This window comes from Cetorhinus maximus, chromosome 24, assembly GCF_964194155.1.
Source record: "Cetorhinus maximus chromosome 24, sCetMax3.hap1.1, whole genome shotgun sequence".
Classification (NCBI taxonomy): domain Eukaryota; kingdom Metazoa; phylum Chordata; class Chondrichthyes; order Lamniformes; family Cetorhinidae; genus Cetorhinus; species Cetorhinus maximus.
The window spans coordinates 24,273,121-24,299,961 of record NC_135902.1 but is presented as its reverse complement, the minus strand read 5'-3'; the positions used below and the strand labels follow the sequence as shown (position 1 = coordinate 24,299,961).

Sequence of the window (26,841 nt, the reverse complement as noted above, 5' to 3'; positions counted from 1 at the left end):
TTGGGGGTGGGGGGGGGGTTTCCCCAACGCATCTTTGGGGTACTCCCCAGATACAACGCTCTGGAGCTTGGAAGTTACGACCCCATGTGTACTATGTCCATTCATATGATTACCTAATTTGAGCCTCCTAGCTAATAATTTTATTCTGTTAAATATGTTTTTTCATGAATAAATATGTTATAACATTGATATTTCTTGAAGTAAAGATCAGCTCTAATTGTCTGTCCTAGATAAGATATTACCAAACTTGTATTGATAGGCAATTGGATAAAATAGTTTTATTAAACTTGGAGATATGCACCATCAACTCTCATTAAAGCCTATTATTTTTACAGGTATATTATACCAGAGGTTAATTATTTCTGAACATGGTCTGAAAAATGACTCATTTCCACACTGGGAAAAGTAAGTATGATCAAATAGATGATAACTGGATAAAAGTATCTATAGAATAAATGGCAGTAGTGCAGCATATATCACATATTTTGAGCTTTGGGATCATTTATATGTAGGGGACAGACTCCACGGTCCCTTTACAGGAGAATAATGACAGCCCGGGGCTGGAGACTCAGGGCGGAATTTTCCATGCCGTTGTTTAGCATTGTGTGGGTGCATAGGGCATGTTTAGCAGTGTGAGTGGACAATATGGCGAGATGGCCAAAAATCAGTTTCACAACGTCGTGAAATCAGTTGGCAATTGTCCGCTCTGCCCATCAATGGCCGTGTTTCCTGCCGTCAGAATCTCATTGTAATACATCTGCGTATCACTATAAGCCCAGCTCACCGGAATCATTCCCCTCACACTGGATCATCCAAGCACGTCAGCGTGTTTCACAACTGTAGCTAAGCAGCATGCAACTGGCGACCTGTCCTTCTCGCTTGGGGCTTCGAGGTTTGTTTACCTACCTTGCTTCGGGCAGCACTCACAGTCATCAGCGCCAGGCTTCACAGGCAGCACCACATCACTTTTAGGGGGACTCATGGACAGGACTCTACCTACCAGACCAGCTGTAAGGTGGGAGTGGCTTTTCAATGGCTGCAGGGCTAGGGCTTACTGGGGAAGGAGGGTAACCCAGGGTGTGTGTGAGGGCACAAGTTGATCGCTCCTTCAGCTAGTCGACCAAAGATGAACCACTACCACATGTCAGGGCTGCAGGCTCCATAATTGAAACCTGAGAGCAACATTTACCTGGTTAGGAACATAAACTATGTGACTTGTCAATAAATCTCAATGACAAACAAATCACTCATAACATCATGGGTTCCCCTGCACCTGCAGAACTGATGAAGCACCCAGAGGCTTGTTGAGAACCAAAACATTTAATGATTGCCAACTTGCATACAGAAATCAAAGTACATTAAAAGGTGTTGAACAGCACACCAACTTAAAAACAACTTAAACGTGGGGCAAAAGAAAACCACCAGTGATAAGCCCGTGTTGTGATTAAGGTGATTTATGTTTTCCTTTGCGGGTGCTAAATCTAGGTGCTCCCCCCTCACTGGCACCGGCATTGGAGACAGCCTGCTCACTCTGCTGTCCTGTTGGCCTTGATGACCTTGGCTGTCTTGGAGCCTGTGCTGGCCCCGGCTGAGAGGGAGCGGCCAGGGCACAGCTGGCATCTCCCCAGTCGCTGCAGCCTCATCAGATGCCACAGTCACTGGCAGAGGGGCGGATGAGCTGTCGCCGTCATCCGGAGCGCCCTGAGAGGAGCCCGCAGAGACAACAGGCAGCTCGTGCGCCAACGTGAGGTGGCTTTGGACCTCCCTGCTCACCATTGATGGATGGGCACCTAGCTGGGATACTGGGTGCCCAATCCATCTCCCACACTGACACTGACCACCTGAGGTCATTACCGCTGTGAGGGCTTGCTGGTCTGAGCGCATCCCCAGGAATCCCTGATTGTTCTTTTGGAGGAGCCTCTCTATGAGAGTCGCCACTCTCTCCATGGAGGAGGCATTGGGCTCAGCCATGAGGGTCATTGCATTGCTCATGCTCTGCATGGACTCCTCCATCACAGAGACAATGGCACATTTTCCCTCATGTATCTCTGCCAGATCCTCCCACACACCCTGCTAGACTTCCAGCATCTGCTGCCTCAGGGACGATTCCAGAGGTACATCATCAGCCACCGACTGAGCATGTTCCTGGTCCCCAGCATTCCTCCGACTGCCGGCGCCCTGGGCACACGACTGCCTCTGCCTGCACCTCAAGCAAATATGAAGTGCCCTCACCACTGTGCACCGAGATACTAGCTGACGATCTTATTCCTACCAAGGTGCTGGTATCTGCGCTGGTGCCTGCCTGGCTGAGAGGGTGTGACGCTGGTGCGTTTATATCTCCAGTGCCCTCAGGGGTTAGCGGCGGCCCCTCTGCTTCCTGAGTCCGGGCATGCTCTGGTGAGGCTGAAAGGAAGAACAAGGACATTTGATTAGTTGAAGTTGTTACACTGTTAATGTGTATGCCTGGCACCCGGATCAGGATGCTGCATCCATTATCAATGGGCAACCCATGTTGGATGCTGAAATCAATAAATAGTCAACAGTGGGATGTTTGCATTGACAGACATTGTAACCTCAGCGCACGGCACTCTTACTTCCCAGTGGCACCCCAACCTCACCACGGCTGGTTGACCTGGGTGCATGGCGCCTCTCCAGCTCCAGTGCCTCCTGCTCATATCTGGTCATGATGAGAAGGTGGGGCTGCCCTCCGCCAGCCTGCAGCCGCTCAGCATTATTGTGTGCTGTCTTCTCCTGAAAGGAGAGAGGAGCATTGATTAGTCCACCCTGTACCTGCATTGCCATTGCAGCCTTGCCACCCCCACCTGAGGAATACCTCACAGGGCTCATCCGATTCTTAACCCTAGAGCCGCCATACACTCACTCCCAGCAGCCAGGGCTCACCCCCTTGCCTAGATGCTGCCTCCATCACATTTGCCACTTACACTGTAAGACCTTTCAAACCAAGGAGCACTACCATCTAGAAGCACAAGGGCAGCAGATAGATGGGATCACCACCACCTGGAAGTTCCCTTCCAAGTCAGTCAGCATCCTGACTTTGAAATGTTTCGGCGCTCCCCCACTGAGCCTAGGTCCAGATTCTGGATCTCACCCCCAAAACAGCACTGTGGGTGTACCTGCACCACATGCAGCAGATACAGAAGGCAGTGCAGCACCACCCTCTCAAGGGCAACTAGGCATGGGCAATAAATGCTGGCCCACCCAGCGAAAGTCACATGCCGTGAATGAATGAATGAATACAAAAACAAAATTCTGAGTTGGGGGGGCTGTGGGGCCACAGGGGCCAATCTAACTGCTGTGCTAAGTGACCCATGCCAACATATGGTACTCACCCTTCCCAATCGCAAGAGGTCATTGATTCGCTTGCGGCACTGCACCCAGGTGCGCCTCACCACATCGTGGGAACTGACCCTTCCTGCCACCTCCTCCCGTCTATGGCACTATGATGTCGTGGCATGCTGCCACCTTCTCGAAGAGGGCAGCGAGGCACTCATCTGAAGATCTCGGGGCATACTGCCCCGCCAACCTGCCCTCCTGCCTGGTCTGCTCTCCGAGAGCGCTGTCTGACATCATCCTGTGCGCTATCATTGGCAGCCTTTGTGAGGCTGCCTGCACTGTTTGTAAACAGGCTGCCGGGTCGCCATTGGACCCGGCAGTCATTGGACACCTGCCGCTGCCCGCCTCTTCCTGCTGTTCTCGGGAGCCATGATTCACGCTGGGTGGGCCTTAATTGGTCCGCTTGCTTAAAATGGCAGCATGAGCCGACTGCTGGCAGCGATCGGTTCTGCACCCACCCGCGTCAGCTCCCGAACAGCCATAGGAAAATTTCTACCCTATGTGATGGGCTTGTGATTGTGTGAGTTTAGAGTGATGAGGTGGTTGCCTTACCCTGGCGGCAAGGATGAGATCATTCATCCTCTTTCCTCATTGGATGGCAAGCCTCTCCTGTGCAGCATTGGCACTGACCACCACTGCCACTGCCTACCAAGCTGGAGTAGTGAGATTGCTGGACCTCTGTGGCCAGGGTGGGGTAGAGGACATCATGGTGAGCTTCCACAGTGTTTAAAAGGCATTCCAGGGATGCATCATTGAGCCTGGAGGCTGCAGTCTTCTTACCTTTCAGGGCAATGTTTTCTGTGCAGCAGTCCTGGGCTGGAAGCACTGAGAGGTGTGTGTGTGGCTGCACTTTAAATATGTGACTCGGCATGAGGAAGCAGCGAGGTGACGCTGTGGTGGGCAAAGGAGCCCCGGCCACCATTGAAACAGCGTGTTTCCTGGGAATGCATGATTAATGAGGCGGGTTTGGGATGATACGACGTGAAAAGCCACCACCATGGCCGGCAGGTAAAATGTTCTTTTTCTGGCCTGCTACCGCACTTACTGCAAATCTGGGATGATTCTGCCCTCAGTGTGACACGATTGTGAAGCCAAATGTGATTCCATTCCTGGATAACAATAGAGAAAAACTGCTTTTCTCACAATTTTCAGAGCAGATTCTAACATCAGCAAAAATGGCATTGTATGCTCAGGAATCTTGTAAGTGTCCTGCACAGCATCAAATTATGGCTGTATAAACCCTGTGCAGATTGTTTATCTGTGCTAATGGAAATTTTTATTGCAGTAAGCAAGCTGTTGGGAGTTCTTTTTTCTTAATAGTCAAATAGAGAATAGAAAATGGGCATTTTGGAGCGTCTAGTCAGTTCACATAGTTGATGTTTGAAACAGTTGGAGAGAAAAAGTACAGTAGCCAGATATGTGCAATAAATCGAGAAGTAATGTTCACAGCAGACATATTGTTTTTCAAAGAAATAGAGTTTATTTTGAAGATTAAAAGGATAATGAGAACAAACAAATTAAGGAAGGAACTTGAAACAGACACTGAAATTAAGCAACATCACAAAGGAGGAGAAACAGAAAGTGCCAAACACTCTTAAGAAACAGACACATGGCTCTATCAGAGTTGTCCCAGAGAGAACCATCGGGATCTTAAAGGGGCTTTGTAATTTCTCCAGATTGCATATCCTGCATTGCCCTATGTCCTGTATAATTCTGCCATTCAAAAGTAGTCTGGACATGACGATTCCTAAGGAGGTGGTCTTACCTGTTTTGGAGGTAGACAGCATGGAGTAGACCATCACTTAAAGATTCCTCTGTGATTGCTGCATTGCAGTAGGTGGTTGGCTACTCTTGTGCTACAAAATACTCACGTAACTGAGGAGGTCCTCCTCTCATGGCAGTTGGTCCTGTAGGGAGCCACCTCTGGCCTTATTTGTGGAGCGTCTGCCCAGGCAGCCTGGTGATTCCGCTCTAGCTGACACATGCTACGTTGATTCCTGCAACAAGATAAATCTTCCCTTATGTTACCACAAATAAGGGCCATAGACTTCAGTCATACATGTCAGTTGCTGGATAACCCTGGAGACTGACCTCAGAAACTCAACATAATTGTGAGATTCCTAGTTTTCAGATGATTTCATGGGTTCTATGACTTTAAGCCTTCTCTTTGACCTCCACTCCCTCTTCCTCCAAGTCTCTTGTGCTTTGCGAATCACCTGGTGTCACATCCTCACTTTCCCGATTGAAGTCCACCGTTTGAATGTGTTTAAGCTGGTGCAAGGGTATACAAGAGCAAGGGCTGTCATCATGGTGTTGGCAGAGGAACATGGGATAGGATCTTGCTGTAGGTACTCCGATATGGCCTGATCCTTCTAATCCTCTGCCTTGTTGTTGGCGTAGTCGATGAAAAGGCAATTACTTTACTTTTCCTCCACTTGATTATCCTCTGTCTCTGTTACTCTGATGAGTCTGTAAGAAAAGAAAGATAAGCTCACAGGGATTCCACGGTGAATGTCTGATTGTGCTCCAACTAACCTGTCTCGCCAATCTTGCCATCTCCTACTATTAAAGCTGTGTGCTTTACAGAATCTCAATGACCTGTTCCATATAGTGTACCTGCTCGTTAATGTCTGAGATGCTGGTTCCGGTCCTCTACCTTACTACTGTAACAAAGTTGAATGAACTTTGGTTACCAATTCAGGGATATCTCTTGAGTGACAATAAACCACTGCTGTTACATATCTGGTGATTTCATACTGTTAACTCAGGGTTTTAAGGTTCTGCATGAGAGTAATTACTATTAGGAGAATGGCAATATATGTTTAAAATCCTGAATTGGTAATTGCCCCTTAAGCAAAGTGTGGTATTAACAGTTATTTGTGCTTCTACTAATTTGAGTGTGAACAGGGTGCTGAGGCCCATGGGGAAGTGGGGGAGAGGGGGGAAGCAGAGCTTCCAATGTATTTACATTGTCTGCTTTTGTCAGGTCATTGAACTTTTACTAGCACTTATCGGCAATCCTCGGGGTGAGAGATAGCAGTGAATACCACAGCCACCTCTCTCCACGTGGCATGTAAGACACTTTTTGAACTTCCTCGTACGGGCACCTTTTCGTACGTTGCATTTGTCCAGAGTTGCAGGTTAGTTTCATTCAAATTCTGTGCTGTTTATTTTTCCCCTTTCAATGCCCTGTTCCTATCTTTGAGTATCTTTGCTAGATACTCCACTTAAAGACGTTCTTTAAAAATGCCACAAAATCACATGAGCTCTCGATGGCAGATATCTAACAGCGACCTCAGTTTTGCAATATGTTCAATAAGTATTTACTACTCCCACAGGCTAATGCTGCTATTTTCAGTTTCTTTGAAGGCTTCCTTTACAAGTTTCCACCCACTCCCTCGAGTACTATGCTATCGTGTTACACAGGAGCATTGTGTGTCTGAAACACCAGTGGGAATGTTATGGCACAGCTGATGGTAATTGCTGAGCTGCTCAAATCCCAAATGGAAACTTGAAACAACTGCCACAACTGTTTTGCAATTTGTATATTTATTTAAAGATGCGTGCCTTGAATTCAGTAGTAAGTCCACCGAGTCTTAGGGGGTTTTTACAAAACTAAATTAGACACTATTAATAAAAGAAAAAGATTTTAAGCACATACATAGGTCTACAAATTACTACTATGATAACTCCCAGCTCCCCTGATTAATCTAACTCCCAGTTACACCTCCGTTAAGGCAACAGTTAGACACATAGGGCAGAATTTAGCCCTCGATGGGCAGGTGGGCCCCACCGGCTTGGCGGCGGGCGAGCAGCCGAACCCCACTGCCGAAGCGGACCCCGCCGTCATTTTGAGTGGGCGGGCCAATTAAGACAATTAAGCGCTATGCGTTTTCTGTGCGGGGAGTGGGGGAGGGACTCCCCAACTGTCAAAGTGCGCTCTTTCATGCATGCACGCGAAAGAGTGCACAGCTCCCTGGGACTAAGTGCTGTCTCAGGGAGAGCGCTGCCAGTTTGATAAACTTGAAAAATAGAAAAATTAAAAAATTATTAACATGTCCCCCTCATGTGACAATGTCACACGCGATGGGACATGTTAATAAATATGACTAAAACTTTATTAAAGCTTTTTAAAACAGACATGAAACCTCATCCCGCTAGTGGATGAGGTTTCATGTTTTTTCAGAAACCCGCTGGGGCTCCTGGCCTGCCCGCCAACCTTAAGGTTGGACGGGCAGGGCTTGTAATTGTCTTAATTATCCTGTCAATGGCCTCAGTTGGCCATTGACAGGTCGGCGGGTGAACAGCTGATCGCGCTGCCCGTCCACCTTCCTGAATATTTAAATGGGGCGGGATGACATCAGGGGTTTCCCCCAACGTCATTTTCGCGTCAGCGAGTGGGCCCCACCCACAACTCACCGACGGAAAAATTTTGGCCATAGATTTTAAAATACCCAGGCAAAGTAACACGATTCCCTGAACAGTCGAATTCAAAGTGAGTTTTTCCCAGCTTCGGTCCCTTGGAGACAGCAGTTTGAGGCTTAGATGCTGGAGGCTTTTCACACTTGTGTTAGATATTAAAATGCCTGCCCTTACACACAGCCTTCTCTCCTTTATACATATTTTCCCCTTTGAATACAAATTCCCATCATTTCACTATTTCTTTGGACTTTACCTCTCTAATAATAAAAATCTATCAGAGTACTATTTTTACCAATTATCTTTGGGAAAAATAAACACACTGTTTCTTAACTTCTTCTGGCTAGGTGTAACACTTCACCCTCTTTTTTGAATTCAAGCTACTCTGGTGTATTTAAAAATGCAAATATTCCCTTTACACTTCACATTCTAAAACTTCACCCATGTTTACCTATTTAGCATTTCAAACCTAGCTTCTCTTACATCAAAGCCTTCAGACCAGCTGTCTTTAATTCAATTAAGTCACACACACACAATTATTATTCTACTTTACAATAAACTCCAATAACGTTATGAAAATTATTAAACCTTCCTGACAGGGGATTAATTTATCTGACTGCATAACACCAGCATAAATGACCTTGTTGATGTTCTGGGTTATTCTGTCTTGCGGACATTCTCATTCCTTGCCAATTCGCTTCCAAATCTAAGTGTTCGCACATTTGTTTTTCTGCTATTTCTCCCCCCTTTTTAAAAAATGTTTATTTTTCTCTGCCTCTGAAAGATTTGTCTTCTCCGTGTGTCTCTTAATTGTTTAGATTAGAAAATAAATGTTTTTCCCTAAGGATAATGGATTTGTAGAACAAATTTCAAGATTGAGTTGGAATGAACCTTAATTGAAAGGAAATGGATCAATGTCATTTGAGAAACATGACTGATCTTTATTGAATAAAACTGCTTTATTTTCAGGAAAAACAGAGGAAAGAAAAGGAAGTGAATGTTCTCTAAAGTAGGGATTCACAGTGTTGTGTGAGGGTTGAATACGTATTAACTCTGGGCAGTGTGGTTTTTGTGGATTTGGGTGGACTTTTTAATTCTGGATTGGTTTAAGGTTCTTTCCTGTCTTCCTTTTCTATTTCTGTTCCTGTGTTTCATTTACTGACATTCAGACAGTTACTGATGTTTACTTGTCAAATTTGTTTATTTTTGCTCTCTATAACCTTTTACTGCTAAGACTTATTTTTCTTTGCATCAGGAGAATATAAAATTGCTTCTCCTCCGAATGTGTTTCTATAATAGTAGCAGCTGTTCTTTAGTCCCAGATTACCCTTTAATATTACTGTTGTGGTCACTTTGACAAACGAACCACAGGAGACTCAGGCACAGGTTACGATCATTTATTCGAGCAAATGCAAGGAGAACACTGTCTCAATACAGCCTGAGACAGCACTCTGCTAAGCTATAAGTGTTCAACATGTTTATACATTATTGGTCATGTACAAGAACATCCTCCAGATTCCGATCTCGTCAACATATAGGTTTACGTTAAGCAGACAAATCTCTGGTCACAAAGGTTACATCATCTGTGCCTGCCTGCACCCTGGCAGAGACCCTCCCTCCTATTTCCACTAGGACCATCTGTTCTTCCCCTATCTACTATAAACAGGCCCAATCTTGGTTATTTTTCAACCTAAGACTCCAGACTAACTCCCAAAACACTCAATCTATCATATTTGCATCCAGTATGGCCTTGCTGATATTCAAGCCCTGAGAATGTGCAAGGTTTAGCATTCTCTCTGTCCCAGCCTGACCTTTAACTGTTAACTACTTAGCAATTGTGGTTTTGCATGCTGGGATATTTTAAGTCAAGTCCCTTAACCATTACTGTATTCCTTTATTTCCCCTCTAACAATTACACGTGTAATACTCCAAGGGATTACATGACTCCTTAACCAGTAAATTAAATGTGATTGTCTACAGAGATGTCATGACTGTATGTTATCAGTATTTGCCTTTAAATAAAATGTCCTATAGAGTTTAGACATTTTGTTAACTAGAATAATGGTTCCATTTTTCGCATGTCAGAGATGGAATCCCATGGTGCTTGAGTTACATTGTAAACTCCATTTAATTTTCTACATCTTTGGGCTGGATTTAACAGCTCCCTACTGGGTGTGTTTTGGCAGGAAGGCTTATAAAATACAAGGGCTGCCCAGCCCACCACTTCTTGCCCACTCCTGAGCTGCCCCCTATAATACGGTAGGCGGGTGGGCGCTGAACTTGGCAGTCTGCCCGCCATATTTAAATAAATAATTAAAGGTCAATTGAGCTTGTAACCAAGCCAATTGACCGCAATATTATACTACCCATGTAATATGGTCGGTGTTAGCAGATGGGCGGAAGTGGGCAGTCCTTTTTTTGAGGCCAGCTTGATAAAGGGCAGGAAGAAAGGAGGGCACATCATTCGGGGTATCCTGTGCTTCTCAGGGGCAACCCCTCATGATGTTTCGTACCCCCTTTCATTTCTCTCCGCCTGTCCTCCAAAACCCAGTCACCCACCCCCCTCTCCCTGGACTCTCAGATCCCTCCCTGCCCTAAAGGCCCAGAGATTCCCTGTCTCCAGCAGCCATCACTCTCTTTCCTGCTCCTCCTTATAGTGCTGGCAGTGTGCACTACTGAGCTCTAGCACTGCTAGAGCTGCTGGCCAATCAGATTACCGGCAGCTCTCGAGGGCAGGACTGCCTCCCACTAAGGGGACATCTCAGTCTCGTGTAGTTTAGCCCTCCCCCAGCGTATTATAGCTGCAGGGAGGGCTTCTTTCTGATGCGTTGGCTGCTGGCCAACTTTCCTTCTGGGGGAGCAGATAGTCTTCCACCCCCCGCCGCCCCACCCCTCCCCAGCACCTTGTCTTTTCACTTTGGGCGCTTTCTCCTTTTTAAAAAATTATTTTGACTTTCTTGCATTTCCATGATGGTCAGTTTTGTTACATCTAGATTATTGTTCTTGTGTAACCATAAAAAGGTTTCAAATATGTAACATTACCCAACTTATTTTGTTGAGAAACCAAGGTCAGAGAGTTAAAGTGCTGGATAGCAGAAACGTTGAAACAGTAAATGAGAAGATGAGGTACATTAGAAAATTATTAGCTGATACTAAGATTGTGCTTTAAAAGATTTTAGAAAGAAGGAAAAACTAAGGAATGTAAAGAGTTTCAAAGTTTTGAAATCCTAGGAAAGAACTAGTTAGACCAGGAGATTGTGTGAGTACTCTTGATCTCAACTAAGTGGGGATATTTGGCAGTGAACAGAGAATAGCTCTTTTGTTTGAATCTTATAATGAGCAAGAGGAGCATTGACTGTTGTAGGAACAACAAAATAGGACAAAACACAAAAGATTAACCAGAGGAAGAGAAGTTCAAGTTAAGCGCAATGGCACGCTCCTCAAAGTGAGAGAGGGACCTAATGTGGGCCAATCCACCCCTTGGCCTGGGATCTCTCCCTGTTGATGTGAGCCAGCTTCTCCTACATGGGAACAGATGGAGAGAGTGTGAGTAGGACACATGGCACTGCACGGAACGTTTATGTGATGAGTGGAATCATGGACAGAATGAGGATGTGAGCTCCACAGGATATGAGCCTGATGGAGATGTGAGGGTGTGTGTGAGAGTTAATGGTGTTGTTCCTTGAGGTGTGAGATCCCTGTGGGTGTATGATGGGTTTGTGAGTGTGTGAGTTGAGAGTGATGAGAAGAGTGACTTACCCTGGTGGAACGGATGAGTCCATTCATTCTGTAGTGGCACTGGTTGGCTGTCGTCTTTTGCAGGGCATTGGCGCTGACCACCGCTGCCACCACCTGCCATGCTGGATTGGTGAGGCAGCTTCCCATCCTGTGGCCAGAGCGGGGCTAGAGGACACTGTGGCGGGCCTCCACAACATCCAAATGGCATTCCAGTGACACATCGTTAAACCTGGGGGCTGCAGTCTTGTGCCTTTTGTGGACATCTTCCCTGCAGCAGTCGTGGGCTGGAAGCACTGAGATGAGTGCGCGCAGCTGGACTTTAAATATGGCACCCGGTATCATGAAGCGGCAAGGTGATGGCGTGGCGGGCAAGTAAGAGCCCACCCACCATGGAAACGGTGTTTCCCGAGAATGCATAAATAATGTGGCGGGTTTGGGATGATACGGTGTGAAAAGGCACCATTGGGTGTCGTTTTACCCACCCACTATCGTACTTAGTGTAAATCTGGAATGATTCTGCCCAGAGTGTTAAATCGAATAGTCCCAAAAATAGACAGGGGGTTTCAATGTGTTTGGCATGTTCACATCGAAATTGTGTACACTCGGCATGGATGACATTTAACGACACTTATATTGCCCAAACAACAGGTGCTAGTGAGCCCTGTAACTCACCCATTATCTATTAGGTAGCAAGCTTTTTCATCCATCTAATCTGTGAAAGCAAGGGAGTTGTTGTTCTCTCTAGAAACAAAAAAGTTTTAAATGGACTTGGATTTAACGGGAGTTCAGCCTCATTAGCTTAATTTTGGAGAAATATTTGATACCTAAAATATGATAATTCAATGCATTACTTCATTTGGAGTGAGATGTTTCTCATTGGTATACAATTTTAACAATTGAGCAAAGTTATGTGATATTGTGCTTTTAAAGGTAATTAGTGCCTGTCAAAAGAAGTTGAAGTTCTTTGACTAGATAAATCTTTCTTTTTCAGGACTTTTGTATTCGCTGATCCTGATGTTATCTCTGAAGAAGTCTGCAATGCTCTTTACAATGAGATCCATTCAATGAACCCAAATGAGATAGTCACAGTTAAAATGGGTCATGTGATAAAACATACCATCCAAGCAGCCCTGGGAGAGAACTGTCATATAAGCAGACTGGATGAAGTCTTGCAGGTCAGTATGATTGTTCAAAATGAATCTTTTCATTTATAGAGTACTGAATGTCAAAGGTAAATTTTAAAAGGCTAATTCTAATCTGCAATTGAGACTTTGGATATTAAAATCTGATTTCTTGATCTGTTGTACTATTCCAACTAATTAAACTTAAGGTAGGACCACACCGGAACCACACAAATGCAAATGTTACATATAATTAGAGTGTATCTCCATGCAGGATTCTCCCACTATTAAGATGTTATAAGAAATATGAGCAGGAGTAGACCTTACAGCCTCTTGAGCCTGCTCTGCCATTCAATACCATCATGGCTGATCTTCAACTCCACTTTCCGGCCCACTCCCCATATCCCTTGGTTCCCTGAGAGAAAATCTGTCTTTCTAAGACTTAAACATATTCAGCGATCGAGCACCCACAACCCTCTGCGGTGGAGAATTCCAAAGAGTGAAGAAGTTTCTCCTCATTTCAGTCCTAAATGATTGACCCCTTAACCTGAGTCTGTGCCCCTGTGTTCTAGATTTGACAGCCAGGAGAAACAGCCTCCCTGTCTACCATGTCAAGGCCCTTCAGAATCTCATATGTTCTAATGAGGTCACATTTCATTTTTCTAAACTCCAGAGAGTATAGGCCCAATTTAGTCAATCTTTCATTATAGGACAAAGCTCTCATCCTCGGGACCAATCTAATGAACCTTTGCTGCACTTCCTCCAATGCAAATATATCCCTCATTAAATCCAGAGTCCAAAATTGCAGGTAGTATTCCAGGTATGATCTCACCAAAGCCCTGTACAACTGTAGCACAAATTCTTTATTCTTATACTCCAGCCCCCTTGCAATGAAGGCCAACATGCCATTTGTCTTCCTAATTGCTTCCTGCACCTGCATCCTTCTGCCATAACCTGGTAGAGTAGCTGCTTGTGCCATTTTACTGAGGTTTCACAGCTCTTGTGCCAATGTTATGTCAGACAAGTGGGAGGAGTTCTGTGAAGGTTCATCTCTAATATGTATATTAGTCAATCCCCTGTGTCTTCAAGTGAAGTGGGGTTAGAGAGTGGGAAAGAAAGAAAAAAAGACTTGCATTCATATAGCACTTATGATAATGACCAGCTATTTTTTTGTGTGGTGTTGGCTGAGGGATAAATATTGCCCAGCACAGCAGGGGTAACTTCCCTGTTCTCCTTCAAAAAGTGCTATGGGATCTTTTACATTTGCCTGAACAGGCAGATGGGTCCTCGATTTAATGTCTTATCGAAAAGACTGTACTTCTAACACTCCTTCAGTAGTGCACCAGAGTGTCAGCCTGGATCGTGTGCTGAAGTCCTGAGCCCTGTGATTCAGAGGCAAGAGTGCAACCACTGAGCCAGAGGACGCAGCCTCTATTTTGAGTCTGTCCTTCCAGTTTATAAAGTTTACAGAACATAAAATAAAGGCTACAGTAGGTGTGTGATGAGCTCACATTATTTCTTCTGCCACACACATATCCATAGCCTCTTTGTTTAATAAGATTCATATGAATTTCACCCCAATAAAGCTTTTGAATTTGCTCTCTAGCTTTTCTTCAAATAATTTTGAAAATCATTTCAACAAAAAATTCTAGAAGCTATAAGAAAAAAACACCCCCAGTATAGGTGATTGAACAGATACAACCTATACTCAGCTAGTATGATGCAAATTCAGCCCACACTCTGGCTAAAAATGTTAACTCTTGTGAAAACCTGAAATCTTCAAGTGAAACAAAATAATGAAGGCATTAAGTAACATAAAGGGCTGTTTAATTGATACATGCAATCTTGTGTGAAATGTGTTATTTTTTGAATATTTTATTTAATAAATCCCTCATTTTGAAGATTAGACGTTTTTAATTATTGAGGTGAGCAGAAGGGCTGTGGGAACAAAGATTCAGAAACCATTTGGAGAGAATTGTAGATGACACATGATTTGAAATGTTGATTTAAAAATTTATAATAGATAAAACTGACACAAAATGTGTGGTGAAAAATCAGACAACAGGAGGTCAAGGGATCTGATAGGAAGTGTGAACAGATATAAGAGTTTTAGTAAATTACTGATAGAGAAATTCACACAAAGTCAGGAAAGAAATAGTCCCCAAATTTCCAGCAGTGTGAGATTGTTTCCTCCCTGATGCCTTATGGAATGAGCCAAATGTGTGAGATGGCACCAAAATAAATTTGAACAGTCAGATTAAATTTTCAAAGCATGGTCAAGTCCCCTAGACTGTTTATAAAACACAATTCCACAAATTAACTGAACTGTGATTTTCTTGATTGGATGAATTGACATCAAGAGTAAATAATTTTTATTTTATTCATTGGTTTAAAATTATATTAAACAAAATAAATCCTTAACTTTATGCATAGTGGAAAGACTGTATACCCCAAGGATTTAATTTGCCATAAGAAACTAAGTGAGAATTACCTCAGTATCTTCAAGTCCCTCATGATTCCTCACCCTGTTCTGGCTGCTGATGAGAAATTCTGCACGTTCTGTTGCATTCTATCACTGCCATTTTGGCACATGCTCTGTGGTGGTCGAGGGGAAAACATGAGTTGACAGAGTAATGGGTGTGGGAGTGATGCCCACTGCACTTTGTATTGACAGGGTATCCTTCTTCTTCCCCCACCCTGCCCCCCACCCCCACCTTTTCCAGATATATTACGATGACAATTCTGTTAATTACTTTTCATTTTAGTTAAATACTTGGAAGAATGTAGAGTGCTCAAGTGTCACTTTAATTGGATTTTTTTTTTTGCAAACCTGGCTACATTTTGTGCTTTCTGGAACTCGTGTTCACAATGATTTCTTCTCTCAGATGACCATTAAAGGTTTAAAGTGAAATAAGGCAGTTAACCTCAATCACTCATCAGGTGATCTCAAGCCAATACACAGTAGTCCACAGTGGAAAAACTGATTCAGAATTTTATTAATTGAATGTCATTGACAGAGTGGAAATGGAAAAGAAAATGAGACCGGCCCTGCTAACAATGAGAGCCCACTGCCTCCCACAGCTAGCTACCTTGACAACACTTGCTTCCTGTAGGGGCTCTATTCTGCCAGTTTCTCCATTTCTGCCTCATCTGTTCCTATGATACCACCTTCCATACCTGTGCTTCTGATACATCCTACTTTTCCCTCAACATTCTCCTTGATTGACAGGACCTCAACAATGTCCATCCAATTCCCTGCACTTCTGCTCTCACCCCATCCCCTTCCTTTGAGAACCACAATACTCAATACTTACCCTCAGCTTCCACCCCACCAGGCTCCATATTCATGGATTATCTTCTGTCATTTCCCCCACCTCCAGCGTAATGCTACCATCAAATAGATTTCCCTTCATTTTTCAACATTCCAAAGGGACTGTTCCCCCCACCATTAAAAAGTGGTCAGCAAGGACTGATGTTGTATCAAGGTGACATTATGAAAAAGCTACAAATCCCATTAATAACAATTCCTGGTATATTTTACAGATGTTTTCTAGCCCTTAGAAGAAACTGAGGAAAGGAGATAGTAATCTTTTATTTATGATTTTTTTTTTAAAGATTCTTTAACACCATCAATTCATTCTCTTCATTCTTGTTCTGCCATGCACTGAGGCAAAAATGAGAACACTTAATAACTTACAACACAAAACATCAGCAGCACCTAAAACTATTCTGTTCAAGATTCAGCTTGAAAATGGGGATGTTAATTTATTTTAAATGCTTGCCTTGGCTATGAAACATTGAGAGATGCTGCATCACTGTTGAATTGCCACCTCACAGTATAGTCACATCTTTACAGCACAGTGTGGGTTTTTGAGAAGGTCACATATTTAACCTACAACTCTGTTCATACCTTCTGCGTCTGAATACATTTTGAGCTATTTTTTCCCTGTTGCGTATATCGATTGACTAGGCAAGCGGGTGGAAGGTATGTGGGTGACCACCACAGAAGTCTACTCATCCACTAAAGTTTTCCACTACAACTAGACTAACAGTCTCAGCAGATCTGGCAGCATTTGTGGCAAGAGGAACAGAGTTAAGAGCTCAGGTCAGTGACGTTTTGTCAGCATGCCACTGATATAGCCAGACCTGTTGAGAGTTTCCAGCATTTTCTGTTTTTATTTCCGATTTCCAGCATCTTTTAGGATGCTGGTTTTGCAGCCTGGCTTTCTTTTGAACTCCGAAGTATATTGAGCAGGCTCATTCTTTTGGTGCAGTACTAAAGCTTGTTAACTGTTTGGAGTTAAATATTAATAAGCACATGATGACCAATATCAATAGCATTTTTCTTTTTACAGGATAAGCCTTACAACATGATTGAGCGCTATTTCCAGGAAGTGGTTGCTATCACAGAGCAGTCTTGTTTTTCATCAGGGGAGGTGACGACAGCCCAGAAGAAACACATTAGCAAGTTGCAACAACTTTACCAGAATATAATTAGCTCTACACACCAAGGTAGGTGAGAACCAACAGTTAATTCATTGCAAGACCATAGTTACAAATACATCTGACAAGGTACACTGAAGCATATCAAAAAATAAGGTTAAGATTAATGAACAAGTGTTCACAGAATTCATTGAAAACTTTAACAGCTTGAACACACTGGGCAGAATTTTCTGGCTGACGTGCAGGTAGCGGAGCCCACACGTCAGCGCTTAAAATGTCGTGCGCTGATGTCGGGCGAGCGTCCCGACGTCAGTGCGTGGCATCGCGAAATTGAGGTGGGCGGGCGCCATGAAGCACGACGCGCGCCCGCCATTAATTAAAGGCCTTGTTAAGGCCCTTAACTCGGCAATTGACACCGATTTTGAGGAGCCCGTGCGACCTTTGCCTCGGCGCACGGGCCCAACGGGCAGGCGGGTAACTGATTTTTTAACAAACCTCATCCATGGGCGGGATATGTGGGCTCAGAGGGGTTGTTAATGTTTTTTCTGAAATATTTAATGCAGAAAGTGTTTTAAACTTGCCCGTGTGATTGTTAGCAGCTCAGATAGATTTCCAAGAGCTTTCTCTGTACTTTGAAGCTTCAGCTCACCAGTCTGCAGACAGTAATCTTTATCGGGCCTGTAGCTTTTCGGAGGCCTACATTTAGCCTGGGCATGGGTTCTGACATCTCCACTGGAGGCAGCTTCTCTAAGGAGGAAGGGAGGGATAGAATAAGGAGGAGGCCAGGAGTGGACAAGCAGCCTCCAGGGGAGCCACCTTTGGGAGGCCAGGCGCAGGCACAAGGGGCGCAGTGTCAAGAGGTTGTCCAAGGTGGAAGGGGCCGCAGAAGACGCCACTATCCTGCTGTCAGGGCTTACAGGCGGCAAAGCAGCTACCTCGATTGACTGAGGTGCAGCGCCGAAGGAGGCTCCTTCTGTCAAGGGAGACAGTCAACTATATCTGTCAGATGATTGGCCCTGAGATCTCCCCTAACTGTGTGGGTGGACACCCTATGCCAGCGGCTCTGAAGGTCACAGTTGCCCTCCACTTCCATGCCTCTGGCTCCTTCCAGAGCTCGGTGGGTGATCTTTGCGGTGTCTCCCAATCAGCTGTCCACACTTGTGTCAAGCAGGTTACAGATGCTCTGTTCAGACGGGCATTGACCTTCATCCACTACCGCTGTGACCAGGCAAGCCAGACACAGTGAGCCAGAGGCTTCGCGACCATTGCTGGCTTCCCCCGTGTCCAGGGTGCAATAGACTGTACACATGCGGCCATCAAGGCGCCAGCAGGTGAGCCCGGTGCCTTCGTCAACAGGAAGGGCTTCCACTCCATGAACGTGCAGATAGTGTGTGACCACAGGATGCAGATCCTACAAATCTGTGTAAGGTACCCAGGCAGCTCCCACGATGCCTACATCCTCAGACACTCCCAGGTGCCGGGGCTCTTCAGTGCTCCGGCTTGGCTGGATGGTTGGCTGCTGGGTGACAAGGGTTATCCCCTGCGAAGTTGGTCGTGACGCCTCTCCGCCATCCAAGAACAGAAACTGAGGAGTGCTACAATAGGAGCCAGGGCACCACAAGGGCTGTGGTGGAGAGAGCCTTTGGTCTTCTCAAGATGCGCTTCCATTGCCTGGACTGCTCAGGGGGCGCACTCCAGTACCCCCCAGATCACGTCTCTGTGTTAGTGGTAGCATGCTGCACTCTGCACAATCTTGCGCTCGAAAGGGGGGATGCAGTTGACGATGAAGACCTTGATGCACTGGATGAGGCTGCACATGATGAATCCAGCAGTGGCTCAGAGGATGAGGAAGCACAGGGTAATGATGAGGGGCAGCACGCCGACCCGCTACTACACCAAGGGGGCAGGGACACCCGGGACACTTTAATCTAACGAACCTTCAGCTAGCTCCACACACATGGATCAGCAGGAGCAGCATTGCCTGGCGCTTCCACACGTGGCACTTAGGTGCTACATCTTCCACCTCATCAGCTGCAACTAAAGGCTTAGTACAGAAATATCAATGTCCACTCAAACACTCATGATATGTCTGTGAAAAAGACAAATGCAGCACAAAGGAAACACCCTCAGCCATGGTCAGAAAAGTGGACTTTATTCTCACCAAAATAAACAACAAACATTGCTCAGACGCACATAATGATATACTCCCTAATCTAAGGCCAACACAAAATCACCAGTGACATACCCGTGGAGTGCCTAACGTGCCTTATGCTTTCGTTTACGGGTGCTACGTCTTGGTGCCGCCCCCATCGCTCGGAGTGGCTTGTGAGACAGCCTGCTGACTCTGCTGTCCTGTTGGCGACGATGACCTTGGCGGGCGTCCTCTGGCCCGTGGAGCCTGTGATGGCCCCGCCTGGGAGGGAGTGGCCAGTTCCAGAACTGGCACCTCCCCAGTTGTCGCAGCCTCAACGGATGCAACGGTCACTGGCAGAGGGGCAGAGGAGCTGCTGCCCTCATCCGGAGCGCCCTGAGAGGAGCTCGCAGCGACGACAGGCAGCTGCTGCACCGATGTGAGGTCACATTGGACCTCCCTGCTCACCACAGATGGATGGGCACCGAGCAGCGACACTTGGTGCCCAGAACATCTCCCACATTGGGAATGACCACCCGTGGCCATTAACGCTGTGAGGGCTTGCAGGTCAGAGCGTAACCCAATCAGAAGATTCTCAATCCGATTGAAGCCCCTCTCCATGAGAGTCGCCAATCTCTCAGTGGAGGAAGCCTGAAGCTCTGTTCTGAGGTTCACGCCATCACTGACACTCTGCCTGGACTCCTCCACCATAGAGACCAAGTGAAGCACACCCTCATGCAACCCTGCCAGATGCTCCCACGCATCCTGCCGCTTGTCCTGCAGCTGCTGCATTGGTGACATCTCCAGAGGCACATCATCACTGCCGGACTCAGCATGTGCCTGGTCCTCTGCAGTCCTCTGGCTGCTGGCACCATCGGCACTCTCTGTCCGTGCCATCTCCTCCAGCGATTGTGAAGTGCCCTCTCCACTGTGCCCCAGGACACTATCCGACGTCATAATCCCCAGCGTTTGTCGCTGCGCTGGTGCCTGGCTGGCTGAAAGAATGTGATGCAAGTTGCAAGTCTCGGCCCTCACATGTGGAGGGGAGGCTCTGGACGTGTTGGGGGCGGCCATGCGATGGTGATGCTGAAATTAACAACAGGGACAGTGCATCAGTTAGCGTTCAGTCAGTTAAACCTTTCATCCCTTTCCCCCTCCAGCCTCATAAGTCACTCACCCTTCAAGAACCTAAGGAGACGAACATTGGTGGGCTGGTAAATAGTCAAGAGGAGGTCCAAACATTACACGCGCATACAGACAGGCTGGTCAGATGGCCTAAGGAATGCCACGTGGAATGTTATGTGGATAAGTGTTCGGTTAAGCACTTGGGCAAGACAAGCAAGATACGGGAATACATGAGTAATGGTAGGACCGTGGGAAGTCACGAAGATTACAGGGACCTTGCTGGGCAGACCCGTTAAGGTAGCAGAACAGGAACATAAGGCGTTTAACAAGGTCGAAGCCAGACTTGCCTTTATTAGTCGAGGAATAGAATGTAGGAAAAGGGAGGTCATGTTGCAAGTGCAGAAAACACTGTCGAGGCCACATCTACATTTCTGCAGGTCTGACAGCATCTGCGGAGAGGAGCACAGTTAACATTTCGAGTCCGAATGACCCTTCAACAGAACTAAGTAAAAATAGAAAAGAGGTGAAATATAAGCTGGTTTAAGGGGGGCGGGGGTGGGACAGGTATAGCTGGATAGAGGGCCAATGATAGGTGGAGATAACCAAAAGATGTCACAGACAAAAGGACAAAGAGGTGTTGAAGGTGGTGATATTATCTAAGGAATGTGCTAATTAAGGGTAGAAAGCAGGACGAGCAAGCTACAGATAGCCCTAGTGGGGGTGGGGTGGTCCACCGACTTCTATCCATTGTTTTATCTCTACCTTTTAGCCTTTTTTGATTCCTTCACCCCACCCCACCCCCACTAGGACTATCTGTACCTTGCTTGTCCTGCTTTCTACCCTTAATTAGCACATTCCTTAGATAATATCACCACCATCAACACCTCTTTGTCCTTTTGTCTGTGACATCTTTTGGTTATCTCCACCTATCACTCCAGTCTGTGGAGAGTTTTCCCCTGATTCCCATTGGCTTCAGTTTCACTACAACTCCTTGATGCCACACTGGGTCAAATGCTACCTGAGATGGACCATCCACTTGGCACTTTATCATTGTAGACAGTTGCAAATGCTTCAGCCTTGTCATTTGCACCGACATGCTGGGCTCCCCCATCATTCAGGGTTGGGATGTTCACGAAGTCTCCTCACCCTATGTGTTGTTTAATTGTCCACTACCATTCACAACTGGTGGGATGACTGCAGATCTTGGATTTGATTATTTTATTTACTATGCCTGCAGAGGGATATCCACTTAACCAATCATATTAAGCATTCATATACTTATATCTGCAATCATTTCCAAGATAGAACTTTTATTTATATTGTGCTATTTTATGGCACAAATGGACTCAACGTGAGAACATAGATATTGAAGTAGTTTTTTTTAATTGATGTTTTTAGTGGCTCCTCCAAATGACAGGCTGCAGAATATTCTACTCCCAAATCCAGAGATAAGTTTTTTCATGTGGAAAGAAGATGACCTACTCTGTGAGTGTATTTTGTTCGAATGCTATAATGTCTGTGATAGGATTATGAAATGTATTGTGCACATTTGATTTAAAAAATTATTTCATGCAGCATTCTGAATTGATATGAGCCTTTTCAAATGTACAGATAAGAAACTCTTTATAAAATGGTAATGAAATATATAATTATTGAAATGTAAGGATGAAGGTTTTAATTTGTTACTTTACAGGTGTAGGCCATTGCTGTTGACAGACTTGTTCTGGAAGAGAATTTGTCATACGAACATATGAATTAGGAGCAGGAGTAGGCCACTCAGCCCCTCGAGCCTGCTCTACCATTCAATAAGATCATGGCTGATGTGATTGTAACCTCAAACTCCACATTCCCACCTACCCCTGATAACCTTTCAACCCCCCTTGCCTATCAAGAATCCATCTAGCTCTGCCTTAAAAATGTTCAAAGACTCTGCTTCCACCACCTTTTGAGGGAGAGAATTGCAAAGAATTGCGATCCTCTGAGAGAAAAAAATTTCTCTTCATCTGTCTTAAATGGGTGACTCCTTATTTTTACACAGTGACCCCTAGTTCTAGATTCTCCCACAAGAAAAAACATCCTTTCCACATCCACTCCGTCAAAACTCCTCAGGATCTTATGTTTCAATCAAGTTGCCTCTTATTCTGCTCAACTCTAGTGAATGTAAGGCTAGCCTGTCCAAACATTCCTCATAAGATGACACTCCCTTTCCAGGTATTATTCTTGTAAACCTTCTCTGAACTGCTTCCAATGCATTTACATCCTTCTCTAAATAAGGAGATCAATACTGTACACAGTACTCCAGATATGGTCTCACCAATGTCCTGTATAACTGAAGCATAACCTCTACTTTTGTATTCAATTCCCCTCGCAATAAATGATACCATTCTATTAACTTTCCTAATTACTTGCTGCACCTGCATACTAACCTTTTGCAATTCATGCACGAGAACAAAGAAAGAACAAAGAAAAGTACAGCACAGGAACAGGCCCTTCGGCCCTCCAAGTCTGCACCGATCATATTGCTCGTCAACTAAAACATTTTGCACTTGCGGGGTCCGTATCCCTCTATTCCCATCCTATTCATGTGTTTGTCAAGCTGCCTCTTAAACACCACTATCGTACCTGCTTCCACCACCTCCTCTGGCAGCGAATTCCAGACACTCACTACCCTCGGCGTAAAAAACTTGCCCTGCACATCTCCTCTATAGTTTTCTCCTCTCACCTTAAATCTATGTCCCCTAGTAATTGACTCTTCCACCCTGGGAAAAAGCTTCTGACTATCTACTCTGTCCATGCACTCATAATTTTGTAAACTTCTATCAAGTCGCCCCTCAATCTCCGTCGCTCTAGTGAGAACAATCCGAGTTTCTCCAACCTCTCCTCATAGCTAATAACCTCCAGACCAGGCAACATCCTAGTAAACCTCCTCTGCACCCTCTCCAATGCCTCCATATCCTTCTGGTAATGTGGTGATCAGAACTGCACGCAATATTCCAAGTGTGGCTTAACCAAGGTTCTATACAGCTGCAGCATGACTTCCCAGCTTTTATACTCAATACCCCTGCCGATGAAGGCAAGCATGCCATATGTCTTCCTGACTACCTTATCCACCTGCGTTGCCACTTTCAGTGACCTGTGGACCTGTACACCCAGATCCCTCTGCCCGTCGATGCACTTCATTTTTTAAAAATTCTTTTCTAAAAATTCTTTGGTGGGATGTGGGCATTGCTGGTTAGGCCAGCAATTGTTGCCCATCCCTAATTGCCCTTGAACTGAATAGCTTGCTAGGCCATTTCAGATGGCAGTTAAGAGTCAACTACATCACTATGGATCTGGAGTCACATGTAGGCCACTCCAAATGAGGACAGCAGATTTCCTTCCCTGAAGGACATTGGTCAACCAGGTGGGTTTTACAACAATTCCAAATAGGTTGATAGCTCCATGGTCACCATTACTGAGACTAGCTTTAGATTCTAGATTTTATTAACTGAATTTAAATTCCATCAGCCACCAGCAGCCGTGGTGGGATTTGAACCCATGTGCCCAGAGCATTAACCTGGATTACTAGTGTCACCACTACACCACCACCTTCCCCTAGAAAGGAGCTTTGATAATTTTCAGCCTCACTTTATAAAAGACACATTACCAGACATTATCAATGTCACACTGTGCATGTAATTTAAAAGAATAACTTACATTTACATAGCATTTTATCACATCTCTTAAAATGCCTGAAAACACTTCACATGCAATTGTTGAATATGATGTGGGAAGAAATAGTCAATGGTCTGAATCCTCTATAAAAGATTCTACAATATCAGAAAAAAAACTAAACATTAGCTGAGTTAATCAATTTGGAAATGAGATGGAAATCTTATAAAGGGCTAAAAAGTCTTAAAACAAATAAATTCTCAGGAACAGGATGAAACTGAAAGAGATAAAGGAGTCTTAATGCACTTGACAAAAAATATATACAGTCGATGTCGAGCAGGAATCAAAGTGAACAGGATACTGAACTACGTAGACAGAACAATAGGATTTTGTTGGAGGAGGTGGATACATTTATGGCACTTTGATCAAAATGCACCTTGAATGCTGTACTCAGTTCTGGTCATTCCAGAAGAAACATTCAAGTAGTCATTTGGTGGTATAGAACTTTGAGTATTACTGAGAAAAAGAAACATGCTATTGAAGTTTTTCATCTTGCACTCATCAGGACAGCTACGCAAGATAAACCAACAGTAAAGGGAACAACAATTTATACAGCATGAGAAGAGAAAGCTGATTGGTTGGCAAGTGGACTCTGATTGGCAGAGGTGTTGCCTTGGCGAGTGCAGCAGAGAACAGCCAACTGCCAAGCCTTTGCTTCAAATTTAAACCAGGCAGGTCACCTCTAATTGATCAAGGCATAGCCATGGGGAATGAACCATGGAATGGTTGACCCCCAAGCTTTTGTTTAGTTGGAAGAGGTGTAATATATGAACATACTTCTTCTGTCTGCAAAGGACAGGACCCCGTGTGTGAATGTGTATGGTTTCTGGCATGCGTAAGTGAGCCGCACTCTGAGCCCACCTGATAATCTTAAATTGTACATACACAGATCCATTCCTAGACGTTCCCAAGGTCTAGTAGGGAATTGAGTGGAAATAAGGGACTCCTGTTGGTCTGGTCTGTGCACGTGCACAGCTGGCACAGAGAAATCATTTCTTCTATAGATCTCGATATTCCCGGCCACCACACAGCAGATTGGGCTCGTGCTCTGCATAAGGTGATACCCATGCAGCCCTGGTAAATTCTCTTTCTAGAATCTCTGGTCAGAGTGAGACTGGAATCCCCAGCCTCTCGTCAGACACCAGCAGATCAGTTATGGTGGTGATTTCTTTGCTCAAAGTGTGTTTTAATTACTATTCCACTGGCACACTGCTATGTTCAACCTTGCATACACAAAGGCAAATGCAGTCCTCTCTTGTTGACTAGGTTGATATCCTGTGGTGCTTGATGGACAACAATGGCCATGGACAGTGTGTCAGTTGTCGTTTATAGCTTGCCCTGGACATACACTGTTCCATAGGTGAAGAGCATTAACATCAAGCGGAATCTCTGCATTCTCGTTGGCATTCTGGCAAGCTCCTTTATGTCCAGTAATGAGACTAATGCTTTGTAGTCTGTCTGTCTCAATGACAACTTTTAGTCCGATGATATGATCGGGGAATTTCGCACAAGCCCATGTGCCTGGGAGAGCCTCTTTCTCTATAGCGTTGGATAGTGCCTGAGACGCATAATAGATTGGTCTGCAGCACCCATTTGGTTACTCTTGAAACAAGACTGCCCCCAGCCCTGTAGATGAGGCATCAGCTGCGATTGTGGTTGGTAGGGATGGGTCATAATGAGCCAAGATATCTGGTGAGAGCAGCATGTCTTTAATTTGGTGGAATGCCAGCTCTTTATGTGTGTCCCAGCACCAAGCTTAAGCCTTCAATAGGTGTCTTAAAGGCTCCATGATTTCCACTAGCTTCAGCAGAAATTTTGCCAGCTGATCTACCATACCAAGGAATAGTTGAAGATCTGGGATGGATTCAGGGATCAAATTCACTGATGGCCATTGTTTTTTTGCGGGTCTACCATTATGCCCATACTACTCACAATGTGGTCTAAAAATCAAATGGTCATTTTGGAGAATTCACACTTATCGATAATGATCAGGCCTTCTCCCTGCAGACAATTCAAAACTGCTTTAATCCTCAGTTTGTGTTCTTCAGTGGTTGTTCTGTGGACAAGGATGTCATCCATGTGACATATTATGCCATTAAGGCCCTACAAGATGTTAGACATTATTCATTGAAGAATTTTGTGCACTGAGGTTATGCCAAACAGTAAACAATTAAAGCAAAATCTACTGAATGGATTAATAAAGGTTGTTAATTTATATTTTTCATCTAATGGCACCCGTCAAAAGCTGCTTTTGGCATTCAGTTTGAGAGCATAGTACTCTCAGACAGCTTAGTTGAACTGTAGTCCACAGAGGACATCGCATGAATTTCCCTAACCACACCCTTATTAAGTTGAGTCCTCACAAATTCGAAGGGTCTCGATTGGTTTAGAAACCAGAACCATCCAGGGGCACCACTCTGCAGGCTTGATGGGAGAGATGACTCCTATCTTGGTCATCTTGTCAAGTTGCAATTGGACCTGTTTCATCAGTGGATGTGGTGCCTTCCTGGGTATGAAAGGACACAGGTTTATCATCTTTCCTCAATATTATGGTCTTCCCAGACCAGTGAATGGTTTTGGAAAGTCCTTTTTGAAGTCAGACCCAGATCCTTGCTGATTAATTTCCTCAACCTTTTGGATGAGATTGAGGTTGATGCAGGCGTTTTGACTTTGAAGAGCGAATTCCTGATTGTGAAGAACATTTACTGTTTCCTGGATCTTTGATCTTGTATTGGAGTGTTGCTTGTAACGTACCTTTGACCTGTAGCTTGAGCCCTCCTGGACTATATAACTGGGTTG

The 26,841-nt window shown here is 44.9% G+C and overlaps 1 protein-coding gene across 1 annotated transcript in view; it reads left to right on the top strand.

The window, feature by feature from the left end:
- pik3r6 (phosphoinositide-3-kinase regulatory subunit 6) overlaps window positions 1–26,841 on the top strand; it is a 125,067-nt gene that overhangs the window by 55,837 nt on the left and 42,389 nt on the right. The window contains exons 8-11 of the mRNA XM_078570868.1: window positions 336–405; window positions 12,503–12,686; window positions 16,988–17,144; window positions 21,730–21,816. Coding sequence (XP_078426994.1) covers window positions 336–405; window positions 12,503–12,686; window positions 16,988–17,144; window positions 21,730–21,816 — 498 coding nt within the window. The remainder of the gene's footprint in view (window positions 1–335; window positions 406–12,502; window positions 12,687–16,987; window positions 17,145–21,729; window positions 21,817–26,841) is intronic.